The 14,844-nt window shown below is 45.7% G+C and overlaps 1 protein-coding gene across 11 annotated transcripts in view; it reads left to right on the top strand.

The window, feature by feature from the left end:
* The window catches only part of LOC135090605 (uncharacterized), a 304,055-nt gene that overhangs the window by 215,226 nt on the left and 73,985 nt on the right, over positions 1-14,844 (top strand). For 10 of the 11 annotated variants that reach the window (XM_063987509.1, XM_063987505.1, XM_063987512.1 and 7 more), the window contains 4 exons: positions 505-774; positions 1,586-1,861; positions 2,364-2,543; positions 3,036-4,071. The exons of the other annotated variant lie outside the window; for it this stretch is intronic. In XM_063987509.1, the coding sequence (XP_063843579.1) occupies positions 505-774; positions 1,586-1,861; positions 2,364-2,543; positions 3,036-3,200 (891 nt within the window). In that variant the 3' untranslated portion in view covers positions 3,201-4,071. Of the gene's footprint in view, positions 1-504; positions 775-1,585; positions 1,862-2,363; positions 2,544-3,035; positions 4,072-14,844 lie in introns of those variants that run through there. 11 annotated transcript variants of the gene reach the window in all.

Below are 14,844 nucleotides of genomic sequence, written 5' to 3' on the forward strand. Positions count from 1 at the left end.
CCCGGTGCCTTCACCTGTTGTCTCCCAGTTAGTTCACCTTGATCCTTTCCCTGTTAATCTTATTCATTTGTCACCTCCCAGTACATTCCTCCTGTGTCTCCTTATCTCCTTTGAACCTCCCCCGTTAAAGTTTTCTTGTGTCCCTCTTGATTACTCCATCTTGTGTTCTCTTCCAGTTAGTTCTTCTGTCTACTCCCAGTAACTCCCTTTGAGTTCCTCCCTGTACGTTTCCCTTGATATTCCTATCAGTAAGTCCCGTGCCTTCCCTCCTCACACTCCCACATGAACTCTCCTCCCGTCACCTCCCACTTGAATCCCACCTGACCTGACATTGAGTCCTACACCTGTCATTTCCCAGTAAGTTAAGGGAGAACTTGATAACTTTCCTTCGCTATTCCTCGCTTACAATCTGACGCAGTGAGAAATCTGAAGCGCATTCGAATTTCGCCCTCAGTTCTTGTCTTCATTCGTGACTTTGTGCTGGTTTCTCTTTCCTCTCATTAGCCGCCACCATTCCCACCGCCTATTATGTTCCTCCCTGCTCCCTCCCACGGCTACATGAGCGCCCTGGATGCCTGCTCGGTTGAGGCTGCCGGGGAGTGGGAGGAGCACATGGGGGCAAGGAAGGACTGGCCGGCTCTGAATGTCGTCTCGGGCAAGCGGCGGCAGGTGCACGTGTACTTGTGGTCTTCCTCTCTGAGTCCCCATGACGTGTGGGGGCAGTGGGTGGAGCAGCTGCCCAGAGTAACTGTGAGCCTTCTTGATGTGCCCCGGGTAAGAGAGAGAGAGAGAGAGAGAGAGAGAGAGAGAGAGAGAGAGAGAGAGAGAGAGAGAGAGAGAGAGAGAGAGAGAGAGAGAGAGAGAGAGAGAGAGAGAGAGAGAGAGAGAATATAGATAGTAAGGAGGATGTTAGCATGGATGTCAAAAAAAGATGTCAAAGTAAGTGCATGAGGAAGAGAATAAGGAGAAAAGGGGAAAATTAAGAGAGGTTTAGGGAAAAAAATAATAAGGAAGAGGAGATTAAACGATGAAGAGTAAGAGCGGTATGAGAAGAAAAAAATAGTAGGACAAGGGGGCATAGCAGGGATAGAGGTTTAGGGAGAAATGGTGCAGAGTAAGTGAAATGTAGGAAAGATACCAGGAACAAGGAGAGCAGAGAGGATGTGCAAGAGTCACGGGCAAGTGTGAGGAAATAGAGCATAGGATATGTATAGAAGCTTTGAGTTTCCTAAGAATGAGGATGATGAAGCATTGTCAATAAGCGGGTAATCACCCTGGAAACACAGCGCTCAGGGCTGGAGAGTAATACATGAAGCGATAAGTTAATTTTAGAGTTATAAGTCCTGCCGATGAGTGTGAGTGTTGCTGCAGGGTTTGTAATGATGTGAAGCACCTCTATTAATTCATCCACGAGTGGCATAGGCGTGCACATCACAGAGCAGCCCACCTCAGGCATGGTGACAGCATTTTGATTGACCCTGGCGGTAGTGGTGGTGGTGACGGTGGTGGCGGCTGTGGCGGTGGTGGTGGTGTCCTTGGTGATGGAGAGCAACGCTTGATATGACTAGAGCCTCACCTCCGCCAGACGGTGACCAGGACGCCCATTAAAGGCCTGGCCAAGCTTATCGGGTGGACCACTTACCCGGAGTGGATGGTGTGGATGGCGGCGCGGGTGGCTCTCCTGTGGGGGGCGGGCGGGATGCTGCTGCCTCTGGGAGTGGTGGCAACCCGCCCCCTGTGGCTGGAGGCATCGGACCACCAGGCACTGCTGACGGTGGTTGGGCGGCACGGCCTCGTGGACCCCGTGGTGATGTGCGCGGCGCCCTCACATCCCGTGCTGGCCGCCGCGGCGCGCATGCTGGTACGTGTCTTGAAGAGAATTTAGACTTGCACATTGTCTATCTGATCTTCGTGTCTTGCGTGATTTGGCAATAAACAGCTTGTAGTCAACTATTCTTTATAACGAAATTAATAATATGTATATGCTTTTACTGAGTAGTTTTTGTTATCTGAGTGAATAAGCTGTTGCAAAATAGCGGAAGTTATACATTACGTCAGGCTATTATCCACACGGCATGAGGAACTGGTCATGCTGGCGAGGTGATATTTACCTCTACAGGTTTTTAATATAATGATATCATCTGAGGCAACCAATCAAGTGCAAATGTGGTGCAGCAGATCTGATGGATAGCCTGCTGTTATCCACTGACAGCTGGGAAGCGAACCGTCACTGCTTATAAATAACGCCCTGGACACACTGATGCCCTCATGCACTAATGCCGGCACGCACACTCTGCCTCTCGGGGACCAGACATCAACTCAGCCTCTGATTCATGCTGCTGATTTCCCCTTCCACCCCTCAGGACGGCAGCGAAGAGACCGTGCGACTCAACAATGCCGAGGAGCTTCTAACGGTGGCGGTGAAGACTGGGTGTGGCGTGGAGGGCCTCAAAGCGCTCCCCTCAGGCAACTGCTCCACCGTGCGCCTCCTGCCGGCCACCGCGGTGCTCGACATGGCTCCCTCCGACACGACTCCCTCACAGGTGATCCTCTCTCCCTATTCATGTCGCCTCCTTAATTAAGACAGTGCGGTGGGAGACGTGAGCTCGACGAGGGAGGCGAGGGAGGCAAGGCAGCTGCGGGCATGCAAGACAGGAGCAGCAGGCAGCCTTGACCTTGCCGCGATGGTGCGCTGAGATAAGAGGATGCCGTCTCATCCCACTCAACAGTCTTATCCTCCCCGGCAGCCAACACACAAAGTGGGATCCATTAGACACCCCGCCTCACACACGCGCCTCTCCGGGTTCAGTAAAACGACCTATATTTTCTTAGCGCTGCCATTATTCCACCGGCTACGGATACTATGTGGGAGGACGGGGAGAGGGAGGAGAAAGAGAATAGAGTTATGATGTACAGAGAGAGAGAGAGAGAGAGAGAGAGAGAGAGAGAGAGAGAGAGAGAGAGAGAGAGAGAGAGAGAGAGAGAGAGAATCCCCTGGCACTACGCGGCACTCACTCCCTCTGTCCCTCACCCAGGATGTCCGGGAGGCAGGGGCGGCCGCTCTCCTCCGGGCCACAGGGGACCCCAGCCACCTGCACCACCTGCCCACCGTCCACCACCTGTTCCTCTCCTACAGGCTCGCCAGGTACTGCCCCAAAACGGCTCAACTCCTCGAAGCCATGTACCGTCAGTCTCTCTGAATGCGCGGCCCCTCAGTGATGTGCTATTAATGTGTAAATTTCCTGGCATTACCTCTTGAGGCGACTGCACCTTAGTTATGAAGGTGTGCGTGAAAGTAGGTTGATTACAGGTAGTACAGGTATTGGGTTCTGTAATTGTTGAGTGAGGTTACCTGTCAGGAATGTAAAACTGGTCTTTGATGTAGGAATTCAAGACTAAAGATGAGAGAATTTAGGTAAAAAAAAAAAAAAAAAATCGATAGCGTGTAATTTATACGGAAAAGAATTAAGCGATAGCATGTGACTTAGATAAAAAGAAATTAGATATTAAACAAAAAAAAAGTATCAAGAGTGTGTAGTTTAGACAGGAAAAAGATAGTGAAGAAACGGTAATTGCATCGGCAGTTGAATTAGCAATATTATTCTTACTTATTTGTTTTAAAGTGTGTGTGTCTGTGTGTGTGTGTGTGTGTGTGTGTGTGTGTGTGTGTGTGTGTGTGTGTGTGTGTGTGTGTGTGTAAACCTGTTTCTGGCGTGTTTATTTACTGTTTTCCCGCCATGACGTATCTTGATCTTGTCGTAATTAGATGTTCCTTATCAATGGGTTAATCTGCAGCTGGTTAACACAGTGTATTAATTTATTTTTGGTGAATGCAATTTTTCTTCGCTCGAGAATATTGTGTACGAGTATTCTCATGTGAGGCTCAACATTTATCTCGCCCGCATCTGGAAATGAGTTTGACAAAATGTTACCACGATTTTGACCAAGCGATAAAAGGGCACTGAACAATGACATGAGAAATGAATAAACAATAATAGGTTCAGACCAAATGATAAAAGAATACTGAAGAGTGACATGGAAATATTTATTGAAAATAAAAGAGGGAATTTGTACCTTGTATTGATTTTCTTAAGGAATCACATTAGAAATGTTCTTATTGGAAAATAAGTCAAGATGACAAAAGAATGACATGTTATAATAAAGTCACAAAAAGTAGTCGAGTAAAAAACATGTCAAAAAAACACGATTTATATACGTCCAGCTTGGCTAATAACCGAAGACAATCCAAGAAGAAACGATAGACAGAAAAGAAAGAAAACAATCAGGCTGTAACTTCTCCTGAACTCCGTGCTTTGACAACTCATTTTAGAACCCTTAGCATAATTCAAAATAATCATGAAGAAAATACAGATATACAGATATAAAAATGTAAAGATAAACAGAAAAGAAGGAAAAACAAAGAATAGTCATGGTATAACTTACTCCAGATTACTTGCATTCAAAACTCACCCTAGAAACCTTGGCTGATAATTAATTCAAGATAATCCAAGAAGAAAAAGATAAAGCAAAAGAGAGAGAGAGAGAGAGAGAGAGAGAGAGAGAGAGAGAGAGAGAGAGAGAGAGAGAGAGAGAGAGAGAGAGAAAGAAGAGAGAGAGAGAGAGAGAGAGAGAGAGAGAGAGAGAGAGAGAGAGAGAGAGAGAGAGAGAGAGAGAAGGAAAACAATCAGGGTCTTACTCATCCCATATTCCTTATATTCAAATCATAGAAACCAATCCAAGAAAATAAAGATATGGACAGAAAAAAAAAAATTGTACAACTTATCCCAAATTCCCAACTTTCAAAACACATCTTAGAAACCTTAGTTAATAATTCAAGATAATACGTCGGTCACCACATCGCGAGGTCCCCAGGTGGTCTGAGGCGACACCTGGGGAACACCTGCTGCGGGCGGTGAGGGCAGGTGGGCTTAATCGAACTCTTAAGGTGGTGGACCCCGACGGCGAGGCTCCGGAGGCCATGAATATGATTACCTGGCTGATCATCTGGAGCTAATTAGAGGTCGATTAGCTATCTTGGCCCCTGAATACTCCCTGCATACAGCCTCTTTTATGGTCCATCGTACTTGGTTAATTAGCGCTTCTGAAATATGATACGGTGGGGTGTGGGAAGATGGGAGAGGAAGCAGGAGAAGGAGGAGGAGGAGGTAGAAGAGCAGGGAATACGGTGGAGCAGGAAGGGAGTGTAGTGTGTTGTAATATTCGGCCGTTGGTGTTGTGTGGTGTTGCGTGGTGTTGTGCAGATGTTAGGGAGGGTGTTGCGTCGGGTGTGGGGTCAGGAGGAGAACGCTGCCTGTGTTATTGCTTAGGAATGAGAGGCTGTGCAGTGTGGTCTTATACTGGGTCACCGAGATGTACTGCTTGGTGAAACGCCCAATGATGCAAAGGTATGGTGTGTGGTGGTGGTGGTGGTGGTGGTGGTGGTGTGTGTGTGTGTGTGTGTGTGTGTGTGTGTGTGTGTGTGTGTGTGTGTGTGTGTGTGTGTGTGTGTGTGTGTGTGTTGCTTCTACTACTACTACTACTACTTTTTTTTTTTTTTTTTTTTTTTTTTTTTAAATTTATTAATAATACCTCCACCCCATGTTTATTGATGTGTCAATTAGGGGCTCCATTACTTGGAGGTCATTAGCCCCAGCTCCCGCTAATGACTGTGGCATCCAACCATATCTAATACTCTATAATATAAACATTAGTTGTTAACTATAAATTCATTCTACCTCTACTCTATCTACTCTTATGCCACTCTCCACCACTGTAGCCTCACAGTCGAGGCCTCCTAAGTCTGCAGGTATGGGAGTGGAATGCCTTGTCCCCCTGAGACACAGGAGGGCAGATCTGAGGAGGGAGAATGAGAGGCGGCACCTCATCCATGCGACGACATGGCTCCTTGGCTGGTGCTTCTTTTCTGCCATTAGGTCGGCTAGTCTTGAGTAGAAGCACTGAGCCTTGGAGCCCATCCCGCCAGATGTGGTGAAGACCAGAGGTGTGAAGCTGCCCTGGTCAACGTGTTGGATTCTCTCCCCATACGCTCGGATCTTCTCCTGCTCATTCTTGCGGTGGGCGGCCTCCAGGGAGAGTTCGTGGTGACAGGCGGCCATCGGGTCAAAGATCCGTATGTCCATGAATGCTTTCTGTCCCCTTGTCCAGAACCCTCGTGCACTGACGTCGACTCGAGCCTCGTTGGTGGTGTTGGCTGTTCTGTAGCGCAGGTGCTCGCCGTCTAGCGGCAGGAGGGTCGGTTCAGTGGAGACATCGTGGCACACCTCCCTGAGCATGCTGGCGGTCAGATCTCTCACCTCATCGTGCCTGATACATACGAATCCCCCCTTTTTGCACGTCATGGTGTGGTTGACGTCATTGGGGGAGCCACACACACAAGTACTGGGGAGTCCTTCCATCGGCCAGCCGTACCTCAGAGCAATGGCGTCGACAAATTCTTGTTTGTTGAGGCTGAAGCCCTTCGCTCTGATGGGCAGTGACGTTAGCCAGTTAGAGGCTCCCGTTTCCTGTGCAGTGAGGATTTTTCTCGCTGTGGTTGCAGGCAGGATGTTTATCAGGTCTTCGAGACAGTTTCGTTGATGTTGTTGCCTATCTCTAGATATAATTCGTCCTTGCTCAGTGACTGCACTTTGGGCTATTTCACCATGTGCGTCCTGAGCAATGATCTTCTCTGTGAGGGACCTGGTGAGCTTGAGGGAGTTGAGGTTCTCCACAGTCGCCAACTTCTCAGGGGAGGTGATTCCCATCCCGCCCAGTCTTGGTGGAAGTTCGAGCAGCGCCCTTTCCCCATCTCCGATGGTGTGGTATCTCAGTAACGCTGGGAGGAAGGTGTTCCTTATCGAGACCTCCAGTGGTGCAAGGAGAGGGCTGATGCCTGGGATGGTGCGCATGGCGAATCTCCATCGATGCTGCAAGCCGTGGGTGTAGGCAGAGTAGGCTGCATGAGGCTCAGTCCTGGCCATGTCAGACAGGACTTCCACCTCATGTATCCACTCCTTCACCTTTTCTCCTATGTACTCCTTCTTGAACTCCTCTGTTCCGATGACAGCACCCAGATGCCGTTGTCCATCCTTTGTTATTATAACTCCACTGCCACTGAAGCTATCCACTGCACTGTCATAGTGTTCAGGCTTTACAATAAGGACGGACTTAGCGGCATTGGGTGTGTACCCTATGATGGGACCATTGTCGTTCACTACTACTACTACTACTACTACTACTACTACTACTACTACTACTACTACTACTACTACTACTACTACTACTACTACTACTACTACTACTACTACACTACTACTACTACTACTACTGCTGCTGCTGCTGCTGCTGCTGCTGCTGCTGCTGCTATTACTACTACTACTACTACTACTACTACTACTACTACTACTACTACTACTACTACTACTACTACTACTACTACTGCTGCTGCTGCTACTACCATATGCAACTCCTTTGATAAAATACGTACAGATGCGAGCAACTTTTATAAAACTTTATGTATTCCTTTCTCTATTGTTTAATTTCTGATGTCAGAAGTGAGAGAGAGAGAGAGAGAGAGAGAGAGAGAGAGAGAGAGAGAGAGAGAGAGAGAGAGAGAGAGAGAGAGAGAGAGAGAGAGAGAATTTTTCAATTAGAGGACATTTCATATGCTCACAAAATTCCCATTTTCCTCATATTATTCAGAGCAAGTTACGTGAACGGATCAATAATGCAAAAAGAAAAACCTGCAAATTTCCATTGAAATGCTGGACGCTTTATTAGATTGATTTTTACGACAACTCGTGAAAAAAAGGAAATCCGAATTGAAAATATATGAAAAGCATCAGGAATGACGTAAAGAAAGTAAATATAGAATTCTGATAAAAGCTGAAAAAAAAATGAGGAAATGGAGGTTATTGTAAACAATGAAATGTTATTTTCTTTTGTTATCAAGAAAACTTCCAAAAGAATTGTTAAGAAATTTGTCATATAAACAGTCATGAAAATAGTAATGGAAATAGTAACTATTGAAAATAGTTATGAAAATTAACATATAAAATAATAATTGGAATCAAAGGAATTGAACACCGCTAGAGTTACACATTTAAAATTTGTTAGTTAATTGAAGTTACTTCTTTTGCTTAGTAAATACATCAGTTATTTAATTAATTTGTTGGTTTGTTCTTTCCTTCTTTTTTCTTTTTTCTTTCTTATTTATTTATTTATTTATTTGTTTATCTATTATTTTTTTGCTCTTTATTTATTCAACTTGATTATCGTTTTATATTATTTAATTCTGGTGGTTCATTTATTTAAGTGTGTGTGTGTATGTGTGTCCTTCATCTGCTGCGTCCTCCCCTCAGCGCCAGGCGGGCAGGAGTCCTGCTGAACCTCCTCCAGGAAATAGAGTTCCTTCCATACTCCCAACTTTCACTTCCGCCTCAGCCTTTAATTAGATTTAGATTGTCCACCAACTAACGATTTTCTCTAAACCTTCCCTTCAGACTCATTAGTATCCTTATCTTCATCAACTTTATAATCACCTACATTAACATGATTTTTTTTGTCTCAAGGAACATGGCGGCGGCGGCGGCGTCTCGTTAAGCAAAGACAGAGTTAAGGAGAATATTTCGTGTTTAAAGTGAAGACACATTGGATGGCGACGGAAGTTTAATTTCATCATGTTTTGTGTGAATATCCACCTCCCCATCACTTTCCTCATGCATATCCTCTGCCCCTCTCTCTCTCTCTCTCTCTCTCTCTCTCTCTCTCTCTCTCTCTCTCTCTCTCTCTCTCTCTCTCTCTCTCTCTCTCTCTCTCTCTCTCTCTCTCTCTCTCCACCACCACCACCACCACCACCACCACCACCACCACCACCACCACCACCACCATCAGTGTTACCAATCCCCGCCGTGGTCTCCCAGCATTGCCAACCAGTTAATCAGAGAGCGGTGAGCTGCTCCCGCTGTTTTAATCAAAGTTCCCGTATTTCCACACCCTCCTCAGCATTACCAACTGCCTGCGTCTGCAACTCTTCTCAGCAGTGTATTTGGGGCGGCCATTGTCTCCCCTTTCTTCCGCCTTATCTATGACATAGCCAAAGTTTTCCATGTACGTATTTTCAAAGAACCTCAATCTGGGAAAGGGTTAGCGCCCCCCCTTCGCCACATCCCAGCAGCGTGACACCTCCTCCACGCACTTGGTAACACTGCCGCCCACTAATCTTATTGTAGGCGAAGTTTTGGGTGTATCCTAACAGGCGCCGAGTAACCTAGCATTTGCAGCAAGACAGTGCCACTCTGACCACACCCTCATGGTCGTTCCCGCCCTTGTGCTATCAAAGATTTTCACCCTAACAAAACCATGCCACTTTTCTAGCACATGCTCCACCCGTACTGCGGATTTTGAGGTGGCCACTTTTTTTGGAGATGGCTATAGGCCACTGGAAGATGGGAAAGGGGTAAAGAGGGTCATTTCCAGCCTTTTAGATTGGGACAGACTTAGAAGCTTCCCTCGACCCTCTCGAGAAAAAAGGACCTTGAGTTTAAAGTATATGGAATAAATACTCGCTTGTAAGTTTCCTTCCTGTTGTGGCTTTAAGTTTTATTTGCCTTATACTCTTTGTTTTTGTCTTTATAGGTGTCATATCACTCACTCCTGAAGAGAACGTAATAGGGAGAAAGGACCTCCAGTTAAAAGTATAAGGAATAAATGCCTCTTTTGTAAATGTTTGTAAATGTCCCTTCTGTTGTGGCTTTACATTTTTATTTGGCTTATACTCTTTGTTCTCGTCATCACTCACTCCTGAAGAAAATGTAATAGGGGTCGAAACGGTTCATATCCTGGTTCCATCTCCTGTTTAGTGGTATGGTTCATTGCTATTCCTAACCCGGGGGACGCCTGTGGGCAGATCCAGTGGTTCGGAGATGAGAGTGGCACCTCGTCCTCCTCGCAAAGGGCAGCAGAGGGAGGTCATCTTGTAAACATTGGTGTGGCTCTCTTGCTAATGATTCAGGCGTGTCTGGGGCGCGGGAGAGGGAGAACGAAATACCTCGAATAAAAAAAAAGGATAGAAAAAGTAGAACGCATCTGAACTGTGTGGTGCTGTGCTGAGACCAATAATTATCTGTAAAATTGGTTTTGCTTTTAATATGAAGTCGCCTTTATATGTTCCAGATGGTGTGTGTGTGTGTGTGTGTGTGTGTGTGTGTGTGTGTGTGTGTGTGTGTGTGGCAGTACCGCAGGAAGGTGAGGCGTGGTGGTGCAGGTGTCAGGTCACAGTGAATTGATTTGGTTGGCTGCTCCTCGGCCTCACTCGTCAAAACGGTGCTTCCAAACACTGCGACCGCCGCTCAATTCTCAGAATCAACTGCTTGTCCTCTTAAGTTGTTTACTTTACGATTTTCTTATAAATTTACGTTACTCTTTGTGTTCTGTACGCTGCTGTATATATATATATATATATATATATATATATATATATATATATATATATATATATATATATATATATATATATATATATATATATATATATATATATATATATATATATATATATATGAAATGCGGTTTTCCGTATAAAAGATTATTTCTTTATACCGCAACAACTTTCAAAATTCTTGAAAAAGTGTACCAAAGAAAATGATGTTTGGGCAAAATATTAAAGGAGCCCCGGTGCCGTTACCGGCCGGCCCCAGTTTGACCAATATTACATTGTGTCCGTCCCGCTGATTCTAATCAAACTTTCCCCCATTTTCCATTATGCGCGCCTGGTGTGAGGATAATGAAAACGGGAGCGAGAGGCAGCGAAAACGATTCTTTATGCTCAGTGACAAGTGGCGGGAGGCGCGGGGACGATGAGAGGGAAATGAGGAGGGGAAATTATAAGGCACGGGAGACAATAAGGACCCGTGGCACACCACCTTGATCGTAATTGGCTTCGTGGGCCGCGGTAACGAAGTCTGGCGGGGCGGCGGCGGTGACGCCACCCTCGCGCCCCCCTGGAGGGCGCGGCGAGCAGCGGCGTGCATTGTGACCCGCCCGTAACTCTGGCAGGTGTGATAACCTCCCACCAACCGAATTTCAGGTGATTCACTATATTACTCCTCCAAAGTTATTCCTTTTCCATTAATCAGCTGCGATATTCAGGGAGCCGCTGGGCCCTGGGTGACCCGCCGCCCGCCGATCACTCTGCGCCGCGGAGGGAGACGCTGACGGAGGCTCGGCGGCGGGTGAGGCTCGCGCCGAGGGGAAGAAGGTGATTTACATAGGTGACATAAATTAACCATGTGAATTATATTAAATTTATTGAAAATTGGAGATGTAACTCACCCGGACTGGAGACATTATCAGCGGGAGTTCATTTCTGCCGCGCCACCTCCACCGCTCACCTGTGCTGCTGGGCCCCCGACCCTCCTCGTGGGCGTGCGTGTGGGCGTGAGCGTGGGTGTGAATATGGGTGTTAAAGTACGTATGTACACTACTTCATTTATATTTCAGATTCATGCTTTTTCATATATATATATATATATATATATATATATATATATATATATATATATATATATATATATATATATATATATATATATATATATATATATATATATATATATATATATATATATATATATATATATATATATATATATATATATATATATATATATATATATATATATACATACATGGAGTTTGGTTCTACTTGAAGCAGTGGGCTTTTAAGTAAAGATACAAGCCACAGTCGCACACCGCTCAGAGAGGAATGTTGGATCCTGCGGCGGCAGGCGGGAGGGCAGGTGTGGCCGAGCCACCTGCCGGGGAACACCTGCACAGAGCGGGGAATCAGGTCATAAAGAATTAAGGGTCGGCGTCTCTCGCGTGTCGTGAACAGCGGCTGCGAGGCGGCCAGCGACGGGAGGCGCCTCATAAAACTCACTCTTGCCCGAAAAGTGAGAGAGAACGTGGCATCGACTGACTACGAGATGAGGAACGTCGGGATGTTAAGGGCAGCGGGGAGGGAGACGCCTTAAGAAACATGCTATATAACTTTTTAGCATGCAGACGCACATATTTCTTTTTTCCATGTATGTGGAGGCAGCGAGCGGCGACCCTGGGAGGAGATCAATGCCGTTACCAGATGCTCTAGATGTTGTTCCCAGCATGCAATATTTAACAAGACCGAGGGACTGTCACAAGGAGTTTGCTTGCTTTTCTTGCTTCTCCTACATCCCCCGCCACTGCTGCCTGCCGCGCCTCGCCTCCTTCACCTCTATGGCGTGCGGTGTGCTTCTGTCTCCCTGTGTGCTCCTCATTCTTGTCGTCGTGGTGGGCTGAGCCGGGCCCGGGTGGTGGGGGTGCGATATTTTGTGAGTGTGTGTTGTGCGGCCAGAGTGGGTCGGGCTAAGTGGAAGCCTCTGTTTAGAATGCTTGTAGCGGGACGGTGCGAGCATCAGAAATGGGCTGCCGGGTATGCAAACACAAGCAAATGCACCTGGGAAATATCGCTCACTTCCGCGATACATCTTCATAAAGTTTCGCTTCATTCATGGTACACTCACCCACCACCACCACCACCACCACCACCACCAGAATGAGTAAGGAATGACCGCAGAACCTCAGCTCTTACCTTCATATCACTCACTCATGGAGACTCACGAATCTCTAGATGGCTTCCTTGTCCCTTCCTCCTCGGCTCCCCCAGCAGTCCAATCTTCCGTCAATGCGGACTTTTCACGTAATTGGTTTCACAGGCGGCGGGGAGGAGCAGCGAGGCCCGCCCGCCCCGGCCACACACAAGCGGCCGCTTATGATTACTCACGCTGGTTTGGATGTCTATTTCACGTGTGGCCGGTCAAGCGAGGGGCAGGTCAATCCCACGTCTCACTACCTACTTTTTGTTCTCTCTCTCTCTCTCTCTCTCTCTCTCTCTCTCTCTCTCTCTCTCTCTCTCTCACACGTGCACTGCCGCCGCTACAATTCCGTGCACGCGTCGCCTCCGTAAATAAAGAAACAGGCAGTAACTCTCCACTTGGGCCGACTCAAAAGGCTTACATTTTTGCTGCAATTTCGCGGTGTCTCGAGGGCGAGTCGAGCTACATTTGTTAGATTAAATTCAATCTATCTGAATAACATCTCTCTCCTACCTAATCAATCTTTCATGCTTATGGGGCTCGCCAAGCCATTCTGGGACCCACGCAGCCCCTCCAGAGAGCTCAGTTTCCTCCGCCTCTCGGATATTGACTGCCGCTCACATGCTAGTAATCTTCGTCAATGCAATAAAGTTAACAAGTGAAATTGAGAATATTGGAAATTATGTCCCGTCTGGAAGGATATATTGATGGTATAGAGGATTTACGAGGCCCAGATCAGGAGATGGTATAAAAAGAGAGGGAGAAGTGGACCAGGTAAGGAGGGAGTCTCAAGTGTGGGAGAGGAGGAGAGGGAGGGGAGGAAAAAAGAAGTTATAGGCTTGTATCCCAAAGAGTAAAAGGAAAATACTACGCGCTCTTCTTTCCCTTGATGGCTGAGTAAAGTTTATTTTCGGGTCATGTGCTGCGTACTTTTTTAATGTTATTTTGTTTTAAGAGCTTCGTCCCTTGTTATCTTGTACTTAACAGAGAGAGAGAGAGAGAGAGAGAGAGAGAGAGAGAGAGAGAGAGAGAAAAGCCTCACGCACTAATAAGGATGTCTATTTATAGAAGTTAATTACACAGCGGGTAACTAATTATCTTCGACGAGCTTTATTGTACTTATAAATACAAACAAGAGGAAGGAGTAACGAACACCTTTATCCTTACACCTTGTTCACGCTAATAAGGCGGACAGGTATACGTTACAAGGTACACAGGTAGGAAGGTGAAACAAAGAGATAGAATTAAAAGAAAAATATTGATCTCAGAGAAAGAATTGGATGAAATATGTTGGAATTCAGATAATTTGTTCATGCCTACAGGAAGGACGTCTACAGACACGGGGGAAAAATCAGCTCAATGATAAAGAAAAAAAAAGATTAAAAATAGAAAGAAAAAATGAGTTTAAAACAAAAAATTGCTTGAAATATAATGATTATGAGTTTAGGTGATTTTGTTCATAGCATTAGGACGATTAGTTAAAGGTAGAGAAGGTATATATGTAGACAGAAAAAAAAAATGTATATAAAAAATGCTAAAATAGAAGTAAAATATAAACATCAAACGAAAAATTAGGTGGGTGATAATGATAACGAATAATTCAGGCAATTTTCAAAGGATAGGAGTGCAAGGGAGCAAGATGAGCCGGAACAGGGATTAGGACGTGGGAAGGGCAGGACTAAAGGCAGAAGAAGTGCAGGGCGGCCATGCACCAACTCCACCTAAAATTTCGCCAAAAAAGAAATACCTACATAACCACATATATTTTTTTCTCAGTGTTATTGAATCGGAGGCCACGATGAACACAAAAAAACAATACCCTCCTGTAAATAATCTATGTTATTGAATAAAACTTGGATAATACTTCGGAAAAAAATGGCAGGATGTTTTTTTCCACCCTCCTCTTGTCATGGATAGAGGCTTTGCGTGCGCTGATTGGCTGGTCTATCCCCGCGGGCCGCTGAGAAAGGAATATCAGTTTGTACGTATTGGTTTGTATTGGTTCGCTTAATGAAAAACTTTGCCAAAACCTTCCTTTAAGTTTCCCTAAGAGTTTTCAATACGATCATGATTATTGCCCCGTCTAAATGGATCGGGCTATGTGGACAAAACGCTTCTTTCTTCCTGCTTGATCGGTAAGGTTATATATTTTCACATTTTCATTTAAACCTTTTCAATATATTTTATTGTGATTATTTTCCGATAAAATTCT

The sequence above is a fragment of the Scylla paramamosain genome, chromosome 35 (assembly GCF_035594125.1).
Source record: "Scylla paramamosain isolate STU-SP2022 chromosome 35, ASM3559412v1, whole genome shotgun sequence".
Classification (NCBI taxonomy): Eukaryota; Metazoa; Arthropoda; class Malacostraca; order Decapoda; family Portunidae; genus Scylla; species Scylla paramamosain.